Source organism: Poecilia latipinna, unplaced genomic scaffold (genome assembly GCF_001443285.1).
Source record: "Poecilia latipinna isolate Pla-1442-1.1 unplaced genomic scaffold, P_latipinna-1.0 Scaffold19, whole genome shotgun sequence".
In the NCBI taxonomy this organism is placed as follows: Eukaryota; Metazoa; Chordata; class Actinopteri; order Cyprinodontiformes; family Poeciliidae; genus Poecilia; species Poecilia latipinna.
The window spans coordinates 603678-627221 of NW_015112635.1; the positions used below are offsets into that span (position 1 = coordinate 603678).

General features: G+C 36.7%; 1 protein-coding gene across 3 annotated transcripts in view; it reads left to right on the forward strand.

Moving 5' to 3' along the window:
• Nucleotides 1-20048, forward strand: part of LOC106949052 (dehydrogenase/reductase SDR family member on chromosome X-like) — a 38579-nt gene extending 18531 nt beyond the window's left edge. For 2 of the 3 annotated variants that reach the window (XM_015035037.1, XM_015035055.1), the window contains 5 exons: nt 2952-3020; nt 11143-11244; nt 13545-13752; nt 15243-15450; nt 16474-20048. In XM_015035037.1, coding sequence (XP_014890523.1) covers nt 2952-3020; nt 11143-11244; nt 13545-13752; nt 15243-15450; nt 16474-16653 — 767 coding nt within the window. In that variant the 3' untranslated portion in view covers nt 16654-20048. The remainder of the gene's footprint in view (nt 1-2951; nt 3021-11142; nt 11245-13544; nt 13753-15242; nt 15451-16473) is intronic. The other variant, XM_015035044.1, reaches the window with a different exon arrangement.
• The last annotated feature ends 3496 nt before the right edge of the window (nt 20049-23544 follow it).

The window sequence follows — 23544 nt, forward strand, 5'->3', positions numbered from 1 at the left end:
GTATTTGATACACAAATGTAAGACTCACATCTTTTTTGATGGATAATAATGTCACTGCGAGCAGATTCCACTTGTCAGAACTTCATAAATCCGTCTGCACAATTTGTTTTAAAACTCCCCTTTGTAAATGTTTCTGTCTGAAATGGGGCAGCTCTGTCAATATTGCAAATATATCATCAACAGCAAAAGGAGCAGAGATCATAGCTCTCATTTATTAACATTTCATTGCAGCTAAATAATAAAACCTGACAGTTATTGTATTCTGACAACTAGGTAAAGAATATGCTGAGCACTTACCATAAATCCATCTCAGATATTTTTGGCACTTTTTTCTTAACTCTAATGGCAACAAGGTGAGATGCATTAGTTGTGTTTACAAAAATGATCTTTCTAATGACCTGTTTTTTTCTGCCATGGCAGAGCTTATCTATAGTGCATTCCAATAAACTTCATACCCTTTAAACATTTACACATTTTGTCACAGAACAGCTATACACTTCAAAATACTCTACAGGGATTTTATATGACGGGACACATCAAGATATAATGTAATTTTTGTAATGTAATTTTGTAATGTAAAATATTTTAAATAAACATTTAATTGTTGAGTACTACTGGAAAGTGAACTTCCCTTCAGTCTTAAAACTTTTTTGCAAGTTCTAATTTATATGATTTCCTTGTATTTTTTATCATCGTTGTTTTTTGGTAACTCGTGAAGGACAGCATTCCGGTGGCAGGATGCTGCCACTACCATTCTACACCATTGTAACGTTGTGTTCAGGGAGCTGAGTGTTAACATTCATCCACAAAACAATGTGAATGTGCTTCAAAGATGTTCTGTTTTGGTCTCTGTGTCGACTGATTTGTTTGTTATGCAACTTCTGAACAAAAATGGTTGCGCAGAAGTTTATCGAGCAGCTTTGTCTGGAATCGGCTCAGTAGATTTTCTGTAGTGTAACATCTGTTTATTAATGTGCCTTTTAAGTGATTGTCAAAAGGAATAAAAATAAAGGACTGAAAGACTCCGACCTTCTGCTGCCTGCTACCTGTGTGTTTGTGTGACCCTTGTGCCATTTCATGCAGAGAAGCTGCATGCGTGAGCCTTGACTGAACCACAGTGCATCGGGGCAAATAATGCTGTGCCCTTGAAAAGCCAAGTGTAATAATCCGAGATTAGTGTGTCAGAGAGGAAATGTGAATGTGTGTGTTGCCTTGTAAAGGTTTAAGTGAAACTGTTAGTGTGTGTGTTTGTTCATGAGTTTGTTTGTCAATATGTGGCAAATTCTTACATCAAATTAAATATGCAGATATTTTTATGGTGTCACTCTTTGTTAAATGATCATTTCCTGAAATTTGTATGGATTTGTGTTGTATTTGTTTGGCAGACTAACTAGTGACGTTTTTCATACTTAGTTTTGTTTCAAATGTCTATAGTTCTAAAATTAAGATGAGTTGTGTAGTAATTGCGTTTTTCTTCTGTGTAGTCCAGCAAGAGACACCCATCTCACTCCTTTTTGTCTTTGTCTCTGCATCATTTTACTTTGGGTTGCTTTGATGTTTTTTTTTTTCGTTTTTTTTTAATGAATTTACAAGGTACATGTAAGATCTCTTAGTTAATCCAAAAATATTCCACTTCCATTTCACGTTAAGCTACATAGAGGATCAAAACTGACATAATTAAAGATAAAAACAGAAATATACATATTTGTGCTTTTACTTTTAATTATGCCAGTTTTTCATTACGCTACAGTCAGAGGCTGATAAAGTTCTTTCAAAATTATTGAAATATATATTTTTAGTTTCAAATTTAAAATGCAAGATTTTTCATCAACTACATAAAAAAATAGCAGTACTGTATATTTTTCAAATGATAATTTTTTTTTTTTATTGCAGGCTCATGATTTGGGGATTTTGGTGAGGTTTGGGTAACTTGTTACATTTTACACTTTATTTTACACTGTGAAATAAATTCTGCATAAATGTCATAGAAAATATGGAATTGCTCATTTGTCAATCTAAATATTTCTAAATTTTATATATATTAAGACAAATCTAAAATAGTTAACCATTTCACTTGTCATAAAAGCACATATTACATAAACATTTTAGATTTGTTTTAATTTTGCAAAAGCACCCTATAATTTCCAGTTTGTCATTTCACCCTTTTTAAGGATTCTTGTGAGTACCTCGCCTTTATTAAAAACATTTTTGATCCATCTTTCTTGTAAAGTGGCTGAATTACTTCAAAAGCCAGATGCATCATTCAGAACCAGTGCTTTGGATTCATCCAATTTTTTTAGGGTTGTACAATTCTGAAATTTGCATATGAACAGTGTTATTTTATCCTGTTTTTCTAAAGCTTTTCCCACTTGTGTTCTCCATTCACATCTTTTTAAGGACAGTGTGCACCATGCCAAGAAATGCCAGGTGTTTGACTAATAGCTCCTTGGAACCTGCTAAACTGGTGCAAAAGCACTATTTTATGCTTGTCAATCTGTGTTATCCGAGACATCTTTCAACTGAAGGAATATGAGGAGATGACATGCTTTAGCTAAATTTTGTCTAACCATCCTAATAATGGTCCACTTACATGAAAAGAGCTGTTTATTGGGCCCAGATTGTAAAGGAATTCACAGTGATATTACACTTTGCCTTAAAACTCTTTATTAACATGTCTTAACTTTTTAAAATCAATGTTGCAGTCTGTATCAAGAGTTCAGTAAGTTAAAAAAAGACTTTTATAAAATCTTTAACAGGTAGATCTTAACACCGGGGAGCTTTCATACAGTCTTCATTTAATTTGAAGAACCCTTCTTGGAAATATGGTTTTGTAAAATGAAGAAATAGAAGACTTGCATAACAGAAAAGCTGCGTGTATTTCTCTTTTAAAAAGCCTCGAAGGCCTTGTCAGACATAATATTCATCTGTGTCTCCGTGTATCTCTATTTTAGGTGGAAGGGATGAGCAGAGGGGTCTTGCTGCCATCAAAAGGATTTGTGAAGAGGACAAGGAGGCCAGAGGTAGCACTGTAAACACGTTAGCATTCACGCAAATACTTCTAGAAAAGCAGACTCAATTTAGCAATGAAACATTTTGTGCAAAATCTCAGTCTCAGCTTTGTTTTTAGAATCTAAGCACACACACACACACACACACACCTGTTTGCACACCTGCCGGCACATAAACAGAAGCTTTAATTATTCTATTCTTAACTACTTGGAGTGCCCATGATGAACAAAGACATAAAAATACTGCAGGAGTGCAAACAACACAAACACTACACTTTCAGTCGTTTTCTCGCTCCTGTTCTTTCCATTCAAAACCCAGGCTGACCAACAGCTGTAAACCCAGAACCTGGCCACCATTCAAATTTGTGCTGCCATGTTGATGAATTTGAACACAGACATGTTTTTCCAGTGAAAGATGTGCTGCGCCACGGCAGAAAAAAGAAAACCGTTTCTAGAAAGGAGGCAGGAAAAGAAATGAAGCCGCAGAGGAGGTGATGGAGATAAGAAGAGACAATTGATAACTGAAATTTATCACTTCATCGACTAGAGCTTAAAGGGTTCTCTTTTTTCGTTTTCTGGTGTTGAGAAATTAAATCGGCTGACCTTCAAAGCACCATCAATTCCAGTAGTGTCATGACAAGGATGCCATAACTTATTCCTTTCTCCGCATGAAGAGGCCTTGAGTTTAAACTACACTTTATTTCCATCACAATTGAAATTATGCTTGACTTGAATTTCAAGTCAAACTATACTTGAATTTATTGGTAATTTTTTTGTAAAACAGTGCAGAATACGCATCACTGGCAGGCTTTACGTTTATTTGCACCTGTTAGATTAAGCAATAGTTCAAATGTGTGTGATTTTTGGTTCTTTGAATTAGGAGCTGCGCCAATCAGAATTTTGAAATATATTTCCTGTCTCTAGATTTTCAAGGTTTTGACCTGGAAATCTAGAGGTTAATTTAGTCAATTTTTAGTTCATCCTTAATTATTATTTACTGGCAAATTGTACATTTCTATTTTTTTGGATCTTCCATAAGCAGCAACTTCAGTTTTTTCAGTCACCATGTTGTTTCACTACCTTTCTTGACATGATTTCCAATGTGGGGAGTTTTCAAAGTTCATTTTATGTGTTATAATAATAATAATAATAATAATAATAGTAATAATATTTTGGGGGACCTATTAAATTGAGTGATCGGTGGGTGGTCAACAAACTGACTATTTTCTCCATCTGAAATTTCAATCTGAAAAAAGGAACATATGAAATGAAAAGTAGCTGAAAAAATATCAGCCTGTCTAAAGACATGCCACTGGATTAGAAAAGCACAAAGACGCAACAAAGCAAAACTGAAATTTTTCTTGTTTGCACGTTTCTTATTTTGATAACAGATAACATTTAAATTTAAGGCTAGAAACATGTTTAAAAAACTCCTGGATTTGCTGATTACCACTATGTTGCATCACCCTTCCTTGCAAATTACAGTCACATTTTTTATAAAAAAATGTTGAATACCTCTCATTTTGTTTATTTGGGTAGAGTAGTTCTCAATAGAGCAATGCCATTTATTAAGCACGACTTTGGCATGTGTGCTTCGGCCTTGTGAAGGCTGCAGAGGGCTGAGGGTGTCAGGTACTTAGACAGCAGGCATGTAGCCGGTGTCATTGAAGTCGATTTCCCTGGATGCGGCCATGGTAGAATTGATTACTTCTTTTGTAATTGGCAGACACTGAGACAGAAGGGACATGGGGGTGTCTACAGCCAGCTGCTTGTGCGCTGAATGCGAATGTGTTGATGTGCGTGTGTTTGGGCGTGTAGAGCGAGACAGTAATGGATTCTCATTAGTATGTGAAGCAGCAGCCTTAAACATCTCTGTCCAAAAGGCCTTTGGCACCCTTCCCAGTTTGTGCACATTTGTCTGTTGGGAGAAATTGGCGACAGTTTATAATAGACATGTGGGTTTCAGAGGTAGTTTCATCTGATCACTTCATGGTGTCACCAGTGGAAAGAAAATCCACTTCAGTGCTGAATGTCTTTCTATGTTCGAGTTCGTTCACGCATCATTTATCTTTTAGTCTCAAACTTGGAAATGGAGATGAAACTAGAAGTCGACATACACCAAATAAGAAGACACACACATCTTTTATGTCACTGTCTGAAGATAAATCAGACCAAACCTCTTCACTTATTACTGAACCAACATCTTGGTTTAGATCCAGGCATGCCTATCTGTTTGGACAGCCCAGTCAAAGTCCAGACCTAGTTCCAATTGAGAATCTGTCACTAACACGGTGCCTTCAGGCTCCAGGCTGCCCCTGAAGGCCATATGAATTGCCTTTGGAGCAGTTCCAAGGATAGATAAACCATTAATTAATAAGTTATGTAATTAAAAGTAAATTTTGTGTATCACACTGCTAACCCTTTGTATTACTTGTTAACCATGAAGTAGCTCTCAGTTGCAAAAAGGTTTGTGACCCCTGTTCTTGAATGTAATGGTTCGTAGGAGCTGAATCATGGAGGATTGATTTTTATTGGAAAAAAAAATCAATATTTTTATATACATATAAAAAAAAAGTCAAGGAATATTAATACTTTTCCAAAGCACATTAAATCAAATATTGCTTTAAATATTAATTTTTTCAGGTATTTTTCAAAGCAGAAGTACAACCTCTTTGCTCCATCTGGCATCCGTTTTCAGTGTATCGCCTGGTTTAAAAACAGCCTCTGTCCCCAGAAAACCTAAAAACAATCCTGTGGGTGTATGATAATGACTTCAGACTACAATTGAGTGCTAGTCCATGAAGTTAAATTATGAACATGTACATAAACACACCGGCCGTTCCTGTATATTTGCTGCAGGCAGTTCTGGCTGTCCACTAACTTTAGTCACGGTGCATTGAAAGTAGCACAATGTGCCTCAAACCATAGACCTAAATTAAGAGCGTGAAGCAAGGCAAGCTGTGTAAGTGTGTGTGGTTAACTCGCATTAAATTTCTTTCATCTTTCACCTAACTCCAAAGTGGTCGAGTTTATTTTTTTCTCTCTCTCTTTTTTTGTTTTCGTCGAGCTCTGAGATCACACATACTGGAAGGTGAAGAGAAAATATATGCAAACACGTCTTTTTATTATTATTTTTTTTTTATGTTTTTATTATTAAGAAAGTAAATACATGTTTGAATTTGCAGCTGTCTTTACTCTGGTGGTTGCAGCATCACATGAATGGTATAGACTGGAGTTGACTGAACACCAGCCAGCCTCCTCTCCCTTACAGCAGCTGAATAAAGAACATCTGTGGAGGAGCTGACACTGGCATGCTGCCCAGAGCTAATATTCTTGGATTCCACTGTTTTATCAGACAGCTCAAAGTGAATCTATTTATATTGCTGTCTCCGAGAGCTTGTTCGGAGGTACCGGTTCATTCATTGTGCATTTTTTACTCCTGAATCAAGTGGTAGTTTTCAGATTTGTAATTAAATGACAAATCTTATTGCCTTCGTCCGGGTCAAACTGGGTTATTTTAAGGCCAAAAATCAATCACGAAATCAGGTCAGAGGATAAAGCTAAATCATCCCGTTCTCACAGGGATATTTACCGACACCTTTAGTGAGTAATGCAGTGTCTCTGGTCTCTTGGTAGCCAGGGGAGGATTTTAATGTGTTTAACAGCAATGCATTTTAATATCAGATTTAGGTGTAATCCTGCTTAATCACAACTCCTGTGGTCTGAGTTGGAACGCTAGCATGTTAAAGCCAGGTGGAAATGGGGATTTATGAGAAGCTAGATGCATTCCTGTCATTTCTTTATTCTTCTTATTTCATTTCTCTGCTTTGTACAAATTATATCATCACCTTATTCTGACCATGTGTTAATGTCTTCATTTTCAAAATGGTGGTGGTAGTTTATGGTTTCTATGACAAAAATAGGTGTTCAGCAGAACTTTCCTTAGTACCGTAAATATGGTGGAAGGTCTTGTGTATCTAGAAACCAGGCTTGAAAAATTTAGTAACATTTTACAATTTTTGTTTCTCAAACTGCTGGAAACCTGGATTAACACAGATGAGAAATGGTTATACTTTTTCAGACTAAACTAGCCTTTAGTGATAAAAAAATAACATGATTACAACATTATGAAAAATATGTTTCCACACTGGCAAACTTTATGAGCACTTACCTAATTGTTTTTGTATCTCTGTGTTCGTTCAAGTTCATCATTTTGTTGGATATCACTTTAAAGGATGTTTATTCATTGTTTTATTTGATTAAATGAATGGTACTTCCTCTACATAATTTGTGCAATGTTGTATTGAAAATTGAAGCGACATATACTACTTTTTCTCTATCAAATCTTTCTCTCTCTTTATATCTGAATTGTTAAACCGAGACTAAAATATTGTTAGGTTTATTAGTTGCCTTTATTTTTCTCTGTTTGATTAGGTACTGCTTTTGTGCTCTGATTAACTATTTATGTAAATATATTGTGTGCCAAATAAAAAAAAAAAAGGGGGTTCAACTTGGGACTGTTTTCTCTTCCGTATGTCACACAAAGAGCATCCGATTGGGATTCAAACCAAAGCTATTTCTGTTGCAGAGATGACATGAAAACATGATGGTTTAACAGGTCTAAGCTAAGGTTGGAAAACGCTGATCTCCAAACAAGGCTGTTGGTTTGGCTTCATGAAAATCACTGTTTTTTTTTTTTTTTTTTTTTTTTTTTTTTTTTTTCATTTGAAGTTCTGAAGATGAAAACATGGTTTATAGAACCTTCAGCTGCAAGATGAAATATATTTTTCATCATAACTTCCAGAATGTTCTGTACTCTGGGTGTATTTAACATCCAACATCGAATCAAAAAATCTGATCCTTTTTCAGTTTTTCTTGATCGGTGAACTCATCATACAGTGCAACTGAGCTGGAAGCTGTTAGAGCGAGAAGAAAACTCAAAAGTTACCTTCTTCCGTTCTAAGCAAGGTTTTCTAAAGAGACACTATTTGCATTTTGTTCAGGCTCTTGGATCACAAGAGATCAAGACTTTTAGCAGATAGCAGGAAGGCTTATCAGAGTTCAGTAAACATGCTCAGTTTTATCCTTTTGGGCTTTCAGTCTCTTTCCCAGAGCATTGCTTTACATTCTACAGGATGCATAGATGGAGAATGCCGTTTCTGCTATACTAAGTGTGCAGATTGATGTGGTCAATTTGTCTTTGTTTTAAAATGATAGTAAATCATTTATTAGATGTCTTGTTAAAGCTCTGATTGTTGAATCTGAGTTGTTTTGGTATCACGGAAACGGTTTATAAGAACTCGAGATCGGAATCGGTCTCAAAATTCCAATCAGTGCAGGTTTCTCTGCGCTGATTAGTTTATTCAGCTCAGGCCGGTTTAGCTTGACAACATATCTGCTGACTGTGTAAATTTAGGAATTGTTTTCTGGGGGAAGTAAAAAAAAAATCTCTGAGCTTAAACAAAAATTACCTGAAGAATGTCTTATGGAAAATTTTTTTTGCTTAAATAAAATTTATTTGCTCCCCTGGCAGCTTCTCTGTCACCAGTCAAATAAAGATGGGTCAGTTTTTACTACTATTAGTTGTTGATTTTAAAGGTACACCCATTATTTCACTGTGTCACTGTTTCAGTGTCTGACCATGTCATTTGTCAGTTAAGATAATCTTGGCTGTTTCATATAGTTATGAACCTGTTCAAATCTCTGATCTCTGGACTAGATGTAATGAAATATGGTATACTATGGCCGCTTATCAAAGCAAGACGACTCTGAGCAACGGTAGATTTGATTTAATTGAACAACAGATTTCTTTACAATAGACTGAGAAGATTATAGACATTTTCTTTCAGCCTCTATTGTATCTGTCCACAGGTGGACAGAAGCATGTGAATGAAGGCAGATCATGGAATAAATACATCTTTGTTTACACTTTATACTATACTATACTATACTATAAAACTATTGTATTTTTCCTAAAGTTCATGATGTGCTGAGAATATAATTCAAACAGGATTAATTCTGCATTCACAGAGATATAGGAATTTCCCTGTTTTTCTGGAGAGGCAAATGCATCCCCATAAAGGAAGCAAATACATGCTCACAGCCATTCGAATACAAACACTCTCATTTTTCATTATGTTCTCTGCGCGCCCTTTCAATCTCTCTGTCTCACACGTGCAGTCAGAAAGAGGTGAATGGCAAGGCCTGGAGATAAGTCTGCTATCAGATCTTGATCAGGGACAGCCGCACTCTCGCCGTCTCTGCAGCCTTTTTTTTATTATCAGTCCCATCAAATCTCCTCTCCTCTGTTTCCCTCTCAGTCCTCTTTCTGTCTTTGTCCATTATATTTGAACCTCTTCAGACATACAGGGGTTATACAGTGGAATAATATATTATTGCCTTCTCTTAGAAAGTCCTGATCTGTTTGTGTTGTGTTTGAGAGAAAGCAAAAAAATAAAAAATAAAATAAAATAAAATAAAAAGGTTAGACCAAGACCTTTATTTATTCAGGTTTGGGAAATAAAGGAAGTGCTTTTATCCATAAAAGTTTGGATTAAAGCCTTTAAAGTGGGCTTGATAATAAAACTGCTCCTACTCTTTGAATATTTTGAAGAATTTATGTTGTTTGAGGTATACTTACCAAACCTAATGAACTGTAAGTTCTTCTCTTTAACATTTTTACTATAATCAGGCAGTATTCTTTATAATATGTACTGTGAGGTACATATTAGATTTCACTGTCATGTTATCATGCAAATTATGAAGCAGTTTAAGAGGCAGCACATGACATATTTTCATGATGCATCCCAACAGCCATTTTAAGTGTTTGTGTGAATCTATCAGCTAGAAAAGAGAACCAAAATGATACAATGTAGTTCTTATTGTTCTGCTTGTAATGCTTGAAATTTAACTCTGTAATAAATCTAGAGGTGGATGGATCGTGGAGGGAGAATCTAAACCATTTCTTCATGAGATGAGTTTTCAATTTGCTGCTCGAGATTCGAAATGACTCTGCATTCATGACCGCAACGGAAGGGGCATTTTGCTGCTACAGAGCTGTTGGAGGAAAAACACTGTTGCCCATCAATGTTTTCATTTATTGAAATAGTAAATGAAGAGCAAAACAGAAACAAGAGCTCAATAAAATTTGAAGATACTATAGCCTACATTATTCCGGGGGTGTAATGTTTTATTTCTGCTTTTTCTCCTTCTTTTGATTTTGGAAAAACAGTAGTAGTTTTGTGACCCATTTTAAATCTCCAATTCTCCAAAAAGACAAGCTTTCAGAACGTAGAAACCTTTTTTGCTTTCTTGCAAAAGCAGAAATTTCTGTTTCCTTTAATCTTTTGCAGCTTAATATTCTCCGAGGGGAAAAACAAACTTCAAACCTCAGGTTACGTTACATTGTTAAACCAATTATTCATTTAATGCAACTATGCAGGAAACTTTCTGTGACTGATGACTTTTAGTCATTTAAATTGCATCCAGAGGTGTCATTTCATTTTTTAACACCTTAGGTGTTAAAAATTATGAAAATAATTTCCTACAGTCATTAAGTCCATACTTTATTCCTTTCCTTCATTAATTTTCTTCCTCCTGTCCAAACAAAGAAAGAATTTGTTTTTGCTTGCTTCTTTCTCATTTGCTTTATTTTCTATACTTTCTTGCTTTCGTTTCTTTCATGCTGTCTTTCTTGCTTGCTCTCGCCGTACCTATCCGTAGTTTTCAGAGGTATCTAAGAACTTAAAACATGAACTCAGCACTGGCAGTAAATTCATGGTTAACTTTTCTATTTTCCGTTTCAAAAATGAATTTGACATGACAAATGTGCAGGAACCCTGTTCAAAGATAAACCATCACCAAAACGCAGAGCCATCTTGGCTCCTTTGTAGGGCTCTCCTACCTCTATCTTATGCACTAAAGCTCAGATAGCAAAGTCTTAAGCTTTGATGGGTTCTGACAAAATTAGTAATTTAAGATATGAAATGATGGACTAAGACATAGCAGTGGGAGAGCCCACTATAAGAGATGATTAATACTCTCTTTGATGTTTTACTGGCAAAAGTGCTTGCAGGAATAATCCATTTACAATCGCTTGTGTGTGTATGTGTGTGTGTGTTTCTGTCCATTCCAGTGGAGTTTGAGAAATTGGACCTTGCTTCATTGCAGTCAATCCAACAATTTGCTGTGAGCTTCAAGAAGAGGAACCTGCCACTTAATATTTTGGTAAATAATGGTAGGTAAGACACATGTAGTCTTAATCTGTAGAGTCGTCATTTACATGAAGTTCCTTGCAAGCATATTCATACCTGTTTGACCTTTTTCACATTACGTCACATTACAACCACAAAATTCAATGTAATTTTGTGGGTTTTATGCGGCACATAATATTTCATGGGTATGAAGTGAAAGAAAGAGATAAAGATGTGAAAATGCTCTCTGTCAGGGTGAACCACAGTGGATAGTTTTCTGGAGGAGAAACAGCTGGATGTTTTCCTCCAAGGAGTACAACTGTGAAAACATTCAGCCAGAACTACGATGTATTGGTTTAGTTCAAAGCATATGCATGGGCTAGAATGATCTAGACAAAAATAAAGCTGAGAGTCTGATGCAAAAGCTTGACACTCATGAATGCTCTCCATCTAATCTGACAGAGCTTGAACTTTTTTGCAAAGATATTTAAATCTTTCACTCCGAGGCTTAAAGCTGTTGGCTATATTTCAAAAGCTATGCTGCTGTAATTGCAGCAAAGCTGAAAATGCAGGCCCAATCCTTTTTAGATTTTTATTTATTTGTAATACCTAAAAAAAAAAAAAGAAGAAGAAATACATTTAATTTTCTCCCGACTTCATAATCTTGCACTGCTTGTTTGTGGACAGGTAAAATCTCATTAAAATTCAATGAGGTTTGTGCTTGTAACATGGCGAAGTGTGGAAAAAGTTAAAGCAGTATTAATACCTATGCAAGTGCATTACTTTATGTATTCAGCACAAGTTTTAAATCCTCAGCACTAAAGTGTAGTTTTAATGCTGTCAACAGTGTCAGAATTTAAATTCTGTGCAGAGGATTTAAATCTCAGTTGCACCGTTTGGAGAAACATTTTACATATATACATAGAAATTGAACTCGAGCACCTCTTTCCTCTTCATTAAACTCCACTTTAGAGGCAGATATGACCCGTAATATTAACATCTAAGTTACTGAGTTATTTTCTGTACCTTCCTCTGTTCGTCATGAAGGTCATCGCTAAACTTCGAGACGTTAATCTGAGCTGGGCTTTTCTAGGAGTAACGTGAGAAGTACAGGAGCTTTAAAAAAAGTCTCAGAGTGGATAGGTTTTAATTTAAAATGAGATTCCCGTGATCGTCTTTAGGTCAAAATTACAAATAGCTTTGGAAATGAAAATCCGCTGACATAAATGAATGATTAATTGATGCTAAAAGTCCCATTATCTAATTTCAAACTTGCCAAGGTCTTGTAACTTCCTGTAAGTAATCACTGATTGCAGCTGGTAGCTTCTCTATGCCAGGACTAAAATGGTCTGTTTAGGCATGCAGACAAGCGTCTATGAAATAAATTTCAACAATTTCTCTAAATCATGTTTATCCCAAGAGTTTTTCATATGAAATTGGACGGCGAGACGATGTGAGACTCTGGGTGACTGATGGCGCACAGACCTCATATTAAATTAAGCGGTTGTTTACCCGTGATAGATAGGGTTCATTGGTCCAGCATATGCAAGGGAGCAGCACACAATTCTCTTTCTTTGAGTTTTGCTCTGAATGGTTGTTGCCTCCAAAGGCCCTTTCCTGGTACGCTGAGGAAGCAGTCAGTTTTTGGGAAGGTTGCCAATGTCTGTCACCCTTGTCGTTTCCGGGCGGAACACGACGTCTGTGTTGTTAACATTTTGAATCACTGTCAGGTTGGTCAGAAAGTGAGATTGCTCATAGCATAAAGAATTTCTGATCGGAACAAGAGGTGGCAGTGAGGACAGAAAGCTAACAACTAAATCAACGTGTCACAAGCAGTCCCTTCTCATTTGTCATTTTGATTGCTCCTAAACAAGAAACATTTTTCACAACACTTTCATTTTCGATGGCTGAGACACGAGGTACACCCCTGCTTGGTCACCAGGCCCTCACACACGACAAGTTCTAGCTGTAAAATCGCTATCAGATCCTATTAACTTGAGGTTGATGTTCCTTGTGAGAAAGCTGGAAGTCGGTTTACGAGTTTACAAGTTGTTTTGAAGGTCCGTCGTCCTAACAAAGCTTTCTTTTTTAACGTACTTTGAATGAACGGTGAGAGAGGAACCCTTATAATGCAGTAAACAAGAATCTGTACCATTAGATTGAACACCAGCACAGCAGTGTGCAGTCAGATTTGTTCCCCCAAGCAAAATCTGGAGTATTCTCCTTTGTCCAAGCGTTCCTCCAAATCTAATAAAAAGTTGAGAGCTATGTTTATTATGATTTGGGAGTTTTTTCGCATACGAAGCTAGTAACAACAGATATGTTGACTTTTGTTTATCTTAAGCCGGTGTGATGCTGGCTCCTGAGGGCCGAACTGAGGATGGGTTTGAGCAGCACTTTGGTGTGAACTACCTAGGCCACTTTCTGTTGACCTGGCTCCTCCTGGATGCACTGAAGGATTCGGGGAAGTCCGGTGACGTCTCCTGCGTGGTCAATGTTTCGTCGTCAGCTCATTCCATCGGGGAAATCAGACTGAATGACTTAAACAGCTGGTGGGTACACACTTCTTCCACTTTCATGAAATTACTACACATTTTGTCAAGTTACAGATAAAATTTGGTTTGATGATAGACCTTCACAACTTTGTACAGGATCTCGAAGTGGAAGAACATTTTTTCATGATTTTTTTTAGAAATTAAAATCTTAAAAGTGAGACACTTTTATTCAGCCTTTTTCTGGAATTGCAGTTTGGCGTGTCTCTACGGGTTTAACACATGTAAAGATTTAAATTTGTGCCCATTCTTCTTTGCTGAGTTGCTCAAACTCGATAAGATTGGGAGAGTTGCATTCTGGGTGATGGACTGTGTTTGTTTTCCCTCTGAAGCCTTCACAGAACATCTGTATTTATACCGAGATTGAATTACACGCAGGTCGTAGTAACAGTTTCAACAAATATGTAAAAAAACATTATTCTTTATAAATGTTATATACTGCAGCTTTAAGTGCTATTCTAGAAGCAACAGCATCGTAAAAGGGAAAATGTTAATTGAATGGTACAACATTTACAAGTCCTGGATAACAATTATCGTCTATCTGCCTTGACGGACCATGAAAACTGTATATATTTTGCTTAAGGAATGATTGTGGTATTTTTTCCTCATTCAGAAAACAATTTCATACCAGATGTTGTTACACTCGATGTCTTGGTGTTTGCATTATCATTAGCTGTTTCAGTTTGTTTTGGCATTGATGAGAAGAAAATTGTTTCACGTGTCTCATTATCGTCTCAGCTCTTATCACTGCTGTCAGGAAGTATTAGCAGCTTAGATTCTTCATTCTTTTTGCTCATTTGCATGTCCATGGGTTATAGCTGATGTTCTTTAACTTTCATTCGTGGCTCTGAAGTCTTCCAGGCATAGCACTTGTGATGGAGATAACCATCTGTAACATAAAGAAAGATCTAACAGGTCTTTTCTTGTAGTTTTGTGTTGCGCTTGTAATGAATGTGAGATACAGATCTGTTTAGAAACAGGCTGTCGCTCTGTTTTGCTTCATCATTAATGTGGCGTTGGCATACGAAGATATCATCATATGGAATAATTGTTGGGGGCGGGGGGGTTATTGCAAACATGGATATGAGGAACTTTTTATCCTTCTGATAAATAAATGGTAGCCTGACATTTATTTTGTTTTTCATCAGTTTTTTTTTTTTTTTTTTTTTGCTCTGCATCAAACCTGACAGATTTATTGCTGGGGATCAAAGGAGGCACCGTGTCAATTTTGAAGTCTTTTGAAAGAACAAAAGGGGTTATTTTAGGGTTCCTGCTTTGTGAACTGTCAATGATATCACAACTGCATATCACAAAAGTTACCATAAAATCAGTCTAAGCTTTCACATGGAAAGCTAAAAACATAGACTGACTAATCAGAGAATACTGTTGATCATTCAGATTGCTGATTTCATTTAATAACACACAGCTGGACTCGCTATTTAGTGTCATTATTAAAGTCTAAAGTACCGTTGTGTTTTCTGTTTCTTCAGCCAACATTATTCAGCTCATGCTGCTTACTGTGGCAGTAAACTGGCCCAGGTGCTGTTCAGTTCCCACCTTCACCAGGAGATGCAGAGAGAAGGTTTTCCAGTGGTTTCATGTGCCGTGGATCCAGGCATGGTGGATACGGCTCTATATAAGCATCTCTGCACACCTCTACATTTGGCACAAAGTCTAATTGCTCGGATCCTGTTCAGGGTAAATGTTCAACATTTTCTAAAAATATATATTTATGTTTTTTTAAAGGCGAAAAACAAACCCCTAACAAAGACATTGTTTAATTTTGTGCATTGCTTGTGTTTTATTGGAACAAAAACCCCCAACTCCAGTACCTCCTCTTTGTGAAGTGAGTGATAACTCTATTTAAAAATCCTGTCAGGAGCACCTGGTTGTGGCTGACTAATAGCAGAATAAAGTTCTTACCACTTCTTCATTATGGCACCTACTTTGCACACTGGACGATTCAGAAGCTGAGATTTACACATGCAGCCAATGCACTCAGTATGTTTTGCAAAACTCAGGCTAAGAAGGTTTTGAGAGAGCTCTCTTCTTTTTCCACATCACCAGCTGCTTGTGCAATACCATGGTAACAAGAAACCTTTTTTGTAGGTCATCAATTAGCACTAAACCAATAGATCAATAGACTGAGAGCAGAATTGCTTTAATGTCCCGTCTTCCTATGCCATGTTGCAACTTCCTTTGTATGTGTAATACCTATTCCTTGTTCCATTCCACTTTATTACGTGTAACCTAAATAATGTTTGTACTTAGGTTTACATTTCTTCTCAGAAACTATTGTTGGTGGTCATAGCCCTCGATGTGAACAAATACAGTCCTACAAAAGAACAAATGAAACTTAATTTTGTACATACTGTGATCCGATATGGCTTGCACATGATGCTTACCACAGAACAGAACTTTTCATGCTCTTAGGAGGCATTTTAAAATGTGTTTATGGTGACAGTAAATCTTTCTTAAAATTTCAACAACACTGCATCCAACACTTAACGTCTGGAACAAACGCACACTTTGTTTGAGCCTAACTTTTCTTCCTTATCTTAACCTGCAGTGACAGCAGTTGTTCTGCTTTCATGCACAGTAAATACTGTTCATGCTTTTTCTACTGCTCTGTTTTTTGTCCATGCTTTTGCTTTAGATATGTATGTAAGAATACCTTCTTGGAATCTCAAACTATTTTGCATGTAAATGTATTTTCCATAGACTCCTACAGAGGGCGCTGCCACTGTACTGTCAGCCACTTTGTCACCAGCCCTGGATGAGGATTCTGGCGGAGGCTACTGGGCCAACGGGCGAAGGGAGATGACGACCCCGCCTACATTTGACCCTCAGCTTCCATTGAGTTTATGGGAAATCAGCCTCCGGTTGCTGGGATTACAGTAACATGGGACTCTAAAGATGAGTAGGAGGACTAAATCTATTTGAAAGCATCACATAAAGACCTTAAACTTGGGCTTACATTATTTCTGACCCTTTTTAAAATTATTTTCCAAATCTCACATGAAGGTGTTGGTCGCACAGATAGAACTGTGATTGGTTGCGTAGGGTTTGGCAAGCTGTTGTTCCAGACCTACTTATGAAGGGCTAAAGTGAATAGAATATGTCTTTATATTATGTTGTTTCATTTATATTTCTTTCTAAGCAAACAATATATGCAGACATACATAAATTTGTGTCATCCAGCAGAATCACTAACCAGATTTCTGTAATCAATAAATTTGTTCTTGGATATCAATAATTGGCCATCTAAAAATTGCTAAATCTATGAGTTACAAAACAATTTTTTTTCAACCATCCAAATATTTGGGTTAAGTGATGACGAAAAGGTACGCATTAGTAAAAACAGACTTGAACTTGGAACAATTTTCCCTCAGTCTGTGAATGACTCAACATTTGAAAAATAATTTATTGCATAGCCAGGGTTTCCAGGTGTTTCTTTTTCTCCATCAGTTCAGACACAAAAAAGGAGAAATCGGTCATCAGTTTTTGTTTTTTGATCTGTACTTGTTTTGCATCGGGGATATGTGCGCAGTATGCACAGAAAAGTCTAAGATGAACTCTTCTGGACCCAATAAATGTTGATGGGGAACAAAACAATAATCGGTTTTGGAGGAAGGGGAAAAGGAGAAAGCACTTTTTACTTTTTTGTTTTTTTCTAGCACACAAACTGTGATTGGTTCCCCACAGCTGCAGCTAATGCCACTTTCTTATTTGGCGCCACACCCAGTGCATTGTGGGATGGAAAAATCTCCACGATGCGAATAAAACTATCTGGTGAGCTGATACAGACGCTCACTCGGAAAACACTGGAAGCAGCACATCTAGGCGAAGGCTTATCCAGCAAACAAACACAGCTGTCTCTCATGCAGGGCTACACCCTCACACAAGATGCGCCATAATGCCCTCTCCACTGTGATTAATGCATTTTAGCATTGAAGATCAAATGTTTATCTCAAATTGACATTCTTAGGCTAAATTCTTTGCCATTTAGAAGTCAGCCTCTTATCTTTATTTGCTGTATATAAAGCAATACTATCACTGTGGTAGCGAATTTAGCTACTGGCACAGACATTCAGCGGAGAAGCAGAGAAGTTCCCGATATATGAGTAATTTGAAATTTCTCTGTCTACATGTACAAAGATGTTTAATGAAGAGATTTTTAGTGTTATGCTTTTTTATTTTAGAGTAGCTACGTTTAAAGGTTTTGCCTTTTCTTAAGTAGATGTCTGGATTCTTTTAGGGATGCAGCTCACAAGGTCTCCTCCAGAAAACTGTGAGGTCAAACCGAATCCGTTACTCCTCCCTAAATGAGAGCGTAGATAACCTGCTCTGTCCTTTTCCTGTTAATTTATTTGGACAGCTAAAGGTAGGTGGAGGACTTCATTTTACTGGCCTGTTGTTTTTGTAAAAGTCTACCAGATTTTTTACTTAAACCTGTAGTATCCTCCTGCAACTTTGTCTGTCAGCAATTGTCTGCTTTCTACAAAACAAGATGTCATAAAAAGGGAGGGTTCAGTTTTAGATTGGTAGTAAAGAAATGTTTAATTGTGAAGATCAGGACCTCACTGTGAGACACAGAGAGGTCTGTATAATTTGTCCAGTGATTATAATAACTGTTAGTATGCCCTGCTATCCAGTCATTTTTTTAAAATATATTGTTTCAGATCATGGAGCACCAGGGTTTTCCCTCAACTAATAGAACAACGGGACTCCCTCAAACACAAAAATAAGTTGCTGCAAATTGCTGGTCAGCTGGCTGAAAGAAAACTCTGTTATATTTTTTACTTGCTTCCAAGAAAGATACATTTGTCACAGAATATTTCCGTTAGTTAAAAAAAAAAAAAAAAACACAGTCTTGGTGTGTTTTTCACTTCCTTGGTGCATACCGAGCGCATGCATAGCATAGCATGAGACTGAGCTGTTGCTATCAGATCATTTCATTTATGCAGGTTTTATATTGTTATAAATGTACAGTCCAAAAAGGTCATTATATAGGTAACAGTTTGGTGGTGAGTACTGTACAAAGATGATTTTTGTTCTCTCAGATTTAGACAGAAAACCATTCCTTTTTAAGTCCGTAACCTCTGACCGGTTTTGTCATTTTTGAAGGCTGACTTTAATCAAAGACAACATTTGTCCTGCTTTGATATTTGTGAGAAGTTTAAGAGAACAGGCTGTTGCAAAACACTTGAACAGACTTTCAGACCCTTTGCTTTGCTATGTTTGTCAGGTTTATTTGTAAATACAACAAAATGTTGAGTTATGACGCTTTTGCAATTTCTCCAAGTCCACATATGATTTATTAATAATTTGATTTGGACATACAATTGCACCAGAAGTCCAGTAAATGAGTTATCTCCACCTTGACCAGTCACAACAGTTTTGTGTCATTGCTTCAATTACATTAGTAATTCAATTCTGAAGCAAACAAATCATTAGATGTTTGTTCTTTTTTTCTTTTTGTAGGTTCATAATTGTGTGAGGACTGACTACTCAATGCCAGCAATATTTCTCAGTGTTGTCACACAATACTCGGAAACTGTTCGCCTCAATGCTTCCTTGTTTGATTGTGACTCCCTTAGGCTACTGGAGTAAATAACACACATATTCCCACTGAAACAAATGTGCTTGCTTCCTGTGACACAAATGGAAAAAACACCAGCTTACAACTCAGCTCTGCTCTTCTATAGAGTGCAAGGCTACAAATGTGTGCTACTTCCTGTCAAAGAGCTATCTAGTCTTTCTCAGTCCAGCTGCTTAACTAGGTGTATTTAAATGAGGGAGAAGTGAGACAGAGGGGACCAAGAGAGCTTCAGACTCTTTCATCTGAGCACAAGGTTATCCAAAGAGTGAGCGTTTGACAGAGGCACGAACAAGCAAGTGAACTGTCCAAACTTAAACTGCAAATTTAGAAAAGGAGCTAAAACGGCTCCAGTAAGTAGTTGTCAGTGGTTTCGTCTACGTGGTTAACTTGTATTTGATTATTTAAAGTGCTGGAGGAGCCCAGAGGAGGTGTTTGTAGATTGAAAACACTTTAATAGCCATTCCTTTGACTGACCTGGGATTACATTTATATTAAATGTTCTAGTCCCATGTTTTGCAAAATCCTAAATGTGTATATGTATATGAGGAGCTGAGTATAAAAGGGGAGCCAGATGAACTGAGTCCTTACTTTGGGACAATTAAAGTATAAGAAAATATGTTTGTTTACCCTGTTCACTTAAAGCATGGAAACCTTATACTTGTTCTAAGTCCAGGCTTGCATTTTTGAGACTCAACAAAAAAAAAAATGCTCCCACCACAGAACCATGGTAAAAACTCAGTTCATCTCGGCCCTTTGAGGTTTTAAGAAAAACGTGTTTTACTTTTCTCATATTTTTTGCTGTTGTTGAGATGCACATCTTATTGCTTTTTCTGTGCCTAAGAAGAAGAAGAAAAAAAGAACTCCCTCTTATGTGACTGTGAATTTTCTCATGTAGAACTGAACTAGTAGTAACTGTGATACCGTCTTGTCCCGTGCATTGCCGTAAGTTTTTTCTCTCGAGAGCGATGGGATGGAGACCGTTTGGTTACGTGCGCCTGTATGCGTGAGTAAGTGTCTGTTTAGTTAAGGGAATCGATGTCCATGTTTCCTGTCTACGGTTGTAACATTCCAGCAGCAGCCACCCCTATTTTTTCTATTATCCAAAGCCTCTCAATAAACATATCATTGTGCCACTCGCTCTCCATGTCTTTGCACCGTCTCATCGAGAATCTGTCAGCCTGAATATCCTCAGAATAAGACTGCCAGCCTCAAGCAAAGTCTGAACTTTGGAGACATTCTCAGATCCATACGTGAAACGCACACTGGTATGTCCCCATGTTTCCGTCATTTCAGAGGACATAACATTTCCTTGGATAGATTTCCTATTTTGTCTACATTTGTCTTATTTTAAGCCTAGTATAAAATATAGTAAAAAAAAAAAAAAAAAAAATATGCGATCTACAGATTATTATTTTATGAAAATGTGGGGGAAAATCCACATATAATTATAGCCTACATGGACAAAGGTTTGGCTTAGATTGATGCCCATGAAAGATAATTGAACAGATTATCCATCAATTTACAATATGGCTTATTCCCATATAAGGATGTGAATAAGTGGCACAACCTAAATTTGGTTAGCGGAATATTGCCGAGAGCCTCACGCTGACCCCACCATGTTCTTTTCTTACTATAAAACAGCATGCTGCCATTTCCTCTAGATAAATGACTCGCATATACCTAGCTGTTCAAATGATGATAAAATGAAAGATGAATTTTCAGACCAAGCCAATATTTTCTGGTTTAGAGCTGATGGCAGGACAGAGGTTGGCATAGCTCCTCTGGGCCATAAACATCTTTCCTCAAGCAACAGTTTTATTGGTTTAACTGATTTAAAATACCTAAAAGCTCAGAAACAATCGATTAATACAACACAGAGACTATTTCAATATAAGTGGTTATTTTGAATGTACAGTACACCTGGAAATTTAAACAAATGTTGCCTTGACGCTGCAGATATGTCTTTTATTGTTCAGAAGGTAACGGCACCTTGTTTCACTGAGGCTGCCCCAAATTTTCAGAGATGCTGAAATTTGTACCATTTTGGATTTTGTGGGAGTGATGCGAAGTTATGTCTGCTGGGTATCAACCCAAAGAACCTCATATCTCCAATATTGATTCATTTTGCACTTCCACAGGCAAGAATCAGTAATTTCACAGGGAGGAAAAATAGGCACCATCAACAATGTGGGTGAAGGGAATGTTGGCATTGGAAATGCATGGAGAACATTATTTGATTGTCATTGTACATAATCGAATTAATTACCTGAATATGTTTGCTTATTCAGTGAAACGTATTTATTTAAAATGTTGAGAAAGTCAATAAAAGTATTAAATATAAGTATTTAGCTGCTCAGCCATGGAACCTATTCCATTAAGGAGGTTTTAGTTGTTGTTTTGTAAAGAAATAAAAATAATATATATCAACATAAACACCTTACCCCAGTAATGAATGTTGGGGCAGCAGCATCAGAGCTAGGGATCCAAAAAGGCTCAACAACCTGATGTATGACAACTCAACCAAGGCATATTCAACAAGCGGAGGAAGAGAGCTGCATCCTGTGTGTGCGTGTGTATCTGCTTGTTGCAATCACTCGTTGACATAATTGGCATAAGAAGACAGCAACTTTTCACCAAAGGAATATAAGAATATAAAGATTCTCTACATTTAACTGACTGCAGTGTCAACTCGTTCAAAAAGAACATGTGAAGGAAATGAGATTAAAAATGACAATGCAAGCATCGTCATTAATAACTGCACAATTGATGCTAAAGTGTTTTGGACAGATTGTGGATTCACATTAATTATAATCTGTTGTGGCATAATTATGCTTAATAATTCTTAGTTAGCCATTAAATTGGGTTTCTTTCTGCATGAAATCCTTATGGATATATAATTAACCCACGGTTTACTGTATCACGGACAGGGAAGAGGAGAGTAAGCCTTTATTTATGTAATTACTAGCCTTGTGATGTGTCATTGCTTATATTAGAGTTCAGTCCGTTTCAGTTTATTTTTTTATGCACAGAACAACAACAGTCATGTTGGGGTTTGAGGTTTTCTTATGGAGATGGAGAGAGGCAACTGAGCATTCCTGGTTCTCTGGGTTAGAAACAGAAAACAGAACCAAGTCATTTCATATCCAGTTGCCCATGCACAGGTGATAACAAAGACAGGGAAGTGAAGACATTATCTCACAAGGCAGTAAACGATTAATGTAAATGATACGGAGAGCACACATTGAAGCACACTCCACACTTTATTCAGTCTAGTAACATGTAAAAATGTCTTAAATTGAATCTTTTATCTGGGAAGCATTATGTAATGATGAAAATGTATGGGATATTGAAGTGTAAATTTGGAACACTTCATTCGTGGGAACAATCAAAATAAACAAAGGAGATTTCTAAACCGAAGGAGAACATGGAAAAACCTGGGTCAGCAAATATTGCTGTTTATCAAATCACTGCCATCATACTTATTGGTACATGTCCTATTATGTTGTAAAAGTGCACTTAATCTTTGTTTTGTATACAAGTTCAGTATTTCATCAGTCTATTGCTTTATGCACCTTAATATGTTTCCAAGGAGCTTAAAAAAGAAACAATACTGTGCATCATACGTAACAGTGATGAGGTGCTTTCCCCCCCTGCTCTTACATAGTTTTGTTCCAGATCCAGATTTGTTGCAGAAAAGCTTGGTTTCTATTTCATTCTCCCCAAAAGATGGGGTTTTAGGTGAAGTTCCTGCAAACTCTGAATATTTATTTCAAGATAAACTCACACATGTAAACTCGACTCTTTGTTGCAGATCCAGTTGTTTTAAACTTGAAGAGCAACTCAAGGAACAAGTTGTTTTACTCCAAGGAAGCATGAGGTCGTAAATTTATAATTCCAAGTTTCTGCAGAAAATCTGATCGGTTGAAATTATGAAGATGCTTTTTTTTTTTTTACATCAATTTCAAATCGATTTCTGTGGACACCATTAAGTGTAGCAACATTTACTTCTCAATGTCAGATTATACAATTGCAGTGACACAATTAATTCATTTGACAGCCTTTTACACATCCTAACTAGGTGAAGCAATTATGAACCAATGGTGTGCAGAGTGCAAAAAGAAAAGGAGAAGAGTTGTATTATGAACTACTAAATTGTTACCAGCTTAATAATGGATGAAGTTGCATCAGGT